General features: G+C 42.5%; 1 protein-coding gene across 1 annotated transcript in view; it reads left to right on the top strand.

Moving 5' to 3' along the window:
- The window catches only part of LOC126495976 (actin-related protein 2-like), a gene marked incomplete at its 5' end in the record, with an annotated part of 17356 nt that overhangs the window by 9154 nt on the left and 5107 nt on the right, over nt 1-3095 (top strand). The window contains one exon of the mRNA XM_050133573.1: nt 1079-1515. Coding sequence (XP_049989530.1) covers nt 1079-1515 — 437 coding nt within the window. The remainder of the gene's footprint in view (nt 1-1078; nt 1516-3095) is intronic.

The raw sequence follows: 3095 nt of genomic DNA, 5'->3' as shown, positions 1-3095 counted from the left end.
CACACACACACACACACACAGAGTTTCTCTGTAGCTTTGAGGCCTGTCCTGGAACTCTGTAGACCAGGCTGGCCTTGAACTCACAGAGATCCTCCTACCTTTGCCTCCCAAGTGCTGGGATTAAAAGTCATGCGTGCCACCACCGCCCAGCAATGATTTTTTTTTTTTTCAAATGAGACTCAAAAGTTAAAATTCATACATTGGGGTTATTTTCAATGATTTGGTTATTTTTACTTTCTGTTTGTTAGTGTTTTGCCTTCGTGTATGTCTGTGTGAAGGTGTTGGATCACCTTGGACTGGGATTCCAGACAATTGTGAGCTGCCACGTGGGTGCTGGTAGTTGAACTCTGGTCCTTTGGAAAAATAGCTAGTGCTCCCAACCTATAAGCCATCTTTCTAGCCCCTAGCTTTATTTTTGGTTCTAGTTTTTTTTTTTTTTTAAGACAGGTTTTCTCTGTGTAGCTCTGGCTGCCCTGGAATTCACTGTGTAGACTGGACTGGCCTTGAACCTGGAGATATATGCCTGCCTCTGCCTCTTGAGTGTGTGTTAAAGGTGTATACCACCTCTGCCCAACTAACATTGGTTTTTAAAGCCAAGTGTTCTAGCCCAATATAGCTAAAAATATTCTGATTTTATACTTAATATACCAAGAAGTGATGATAGAAAAATAATCTTTGTTTTCTATAATGTTTTCCTAAGAACAGAAAGCTGTACATACAATAAAAATGCATGTTTTTCTAACATATCATAGTCTTAAATTTGAGCCCAGGTTCTGCATGGCTTGGCTGCGTGTGTATTCCAAAGTAGTCGTGTGAGTTGAGAAGTTGTGGTGAAGTTGCATGAGGAAACACGGATGTGCATTGCCACGAACAAAACACCTTAGATTCATTGCATGTTTGCTTTTGAATTAAATTTTGGTTTTTGCACTTTAGGGAACCTTTTTCTGTTGTCAAGTTACGTGACCCTGGGTGGGTTGTGGCTCAGTTTAGAAGCTGTGTTTTGTTACAGTGGTTGTCTGTCAGTGTACAAGGCTTCCCTCTTCTGTACATTCTCCCTTCCTTCCCCAGTTTCTGTGAGTCACTGTTCTGGTGTGCAGTGATAGCTCATGCCACTTAATTGACACTCCTGTGCTGATGGGGGATGTTGAGCTTTTTCCTCCCTCCATATGTCTTCTGGGTATATCTTATTTTTGCTGTATCATTTGCGACAGTCTTATCTGGCAGAAATTTGAGCTTCTGATCTCCTTTCCCCACCTCATAGTGTACCCTGTTGATGCGGGGCTGAGGGTGGAATACAGGCTTTGTGCTCTGCTGAGCTGCATCCCTACCCCAACAGTTTCAAACAAATTAATAAACTGTAAATACCCACTGTGTCTTCCTAGATCTGAATTTTACAAGCACATTGTGCTTTCTGGAGGCTCAACCATGTACCCTGGACTGCCATCGAGGTTGGAACGAGAGCTTAAACAGCTTTACTTAGAACGAGTTCTAAAAGGAGATGTGGAAAAACTTTCTGTAAGTATCTACAGTAACTATTGCCATTGTTTAATAGTCAGTGAAGTAACTTGTGGATCTTGACAACCACTAGATGGAGCAAGAAGTCTTATAAATGGATTCCTATACAGTCAGCCTCTGCAAGACTTGAAGAGCCTCTAGAGAAATTGTCCATTTGTTGTATATCTTGTCTCCCCAGTCATACTGTGTTCCCAGAATTACCACAGCTTTTGAAATGGACTTTATTGGTAATTGTTGCCATTCACTAGAATACAATTGCTGGTGGTTCTTTGGCATGCCCTTTTTCCTAGCTTTGGACTGTGAAGTATACTGTCTGCAGTATGGGTGTAACCCAGGTCCTTTAACCATGGCTTAGTCTCTGGGTTTGTCTTAACTATCTATAGCTACCTATTTTAGATAATATTATCCATTTCTGAAAACTGTGTATAGAGACACTGATACTATAGTGCTTTCTAAGTATTTCACTCACATTTCTCATTTCATTGGATTATATAGAAAATTTAAAGATCCATCTCTGGTGACCATTTATTCTGCAAACTTTTGAGGAAAAGAGATTATAAAGCACTATATTCTGGTAAAACCTCACTGAAATTGATTCTGCATACTCTGATCCCCTCCTGCCCCCACACACACACATTTTCTCAGGTCTTCAGAGCTGTTGGACCCAGGACCACACACATACCAACAAGCAGTCTAGTACTAAGCCACACTGTAAGCCCAGGAAGCACTGCACTAGAACTGATATAGGCCATGGGAACAAAACAGTGGTAGACAATAAAAATTGCTGCTGTCAGTTTGAGTAACTTAGCACTAGGAATAATAAATGGCTGGGGTGGGGGTGGGAGATAGAACATGGTTGTTGTTGGTAAGGGGTGTGCTCCCTCATGCTTACCAGAAAAGGCCTCTGAAATGCCTTTAGCTCATAGACCTGTGTCAGGTTAGGGCTGATCATTTCTAGTCGAGAGTAGTGCAGAGGGTCTGAGTTGGGAGGAATGTCTGTGTGAATGGAACAGAGTAAACAGGAGGTGAGAGATGAGGTCAGAAAACCAGCAAGCAGGACATGTCAGCTATGGTAAAGATGAGAGATCCTGAGGGTTCTGAATAGAAAAATGGTAGACTCTGACTCACCCCTTAAGAGTCCAGAAGCCCAGTTTGGGGGAAAAGGACCTAAGAGGGTTCAGACAGGAAGCCATGAGAGAGAAAGAGCTGGTAGAGATTAAATTAGTGGTTAAAATGGTTGTCTTCGAGAGTGGGGAAATAGACAGCCAGACAGCATGACAGACGTGCGCCATCACTGCCTGGCGCGTTAAGCTGTTTGAAAAAACAGGTTCAGGTTGATTACCTGAGTTGGTATTTTGCCAGGTGAATGAATGTAAGGAGGAGAGAAAAAAGTCATCTATGATAATGTAAAGAAACAAGGGGAGCTGGGCGATGGTGGTGCATGCCTTTAATCCCAGCACTCGGGAGGCAGAGGCAGGCGGATTCTGTGAGTTTGAGACCAGCCTGGTCTATAGAGCTAGTTCCAGGACAGGCTCCAAAGCTACAGAGAAACCCTGTCTCGAAAAACAAAAAACAAAAAA

Source organism: Alexandromys fortis, unplaced genomic scaffold (genome assembly GCF_014885135.2).
Source record: "Alexandromys fortis isolate MF-2015 unplaced genomic scaffold, M_Fortis_MF-2015_v1.1 scaffold_752, whole genome shotgun sequence".
NCBI lineage: Eukaryota > Metazoa > Chordata > Mammalia > Rodentia > Cricetidae > Alexandromys > Alexandromys fortis.
The sequence above is the reverse complement of the archived record's forward strand: the minus strand, read 5'-3'. Positions and strand labels throughout refer to the sequence as shown.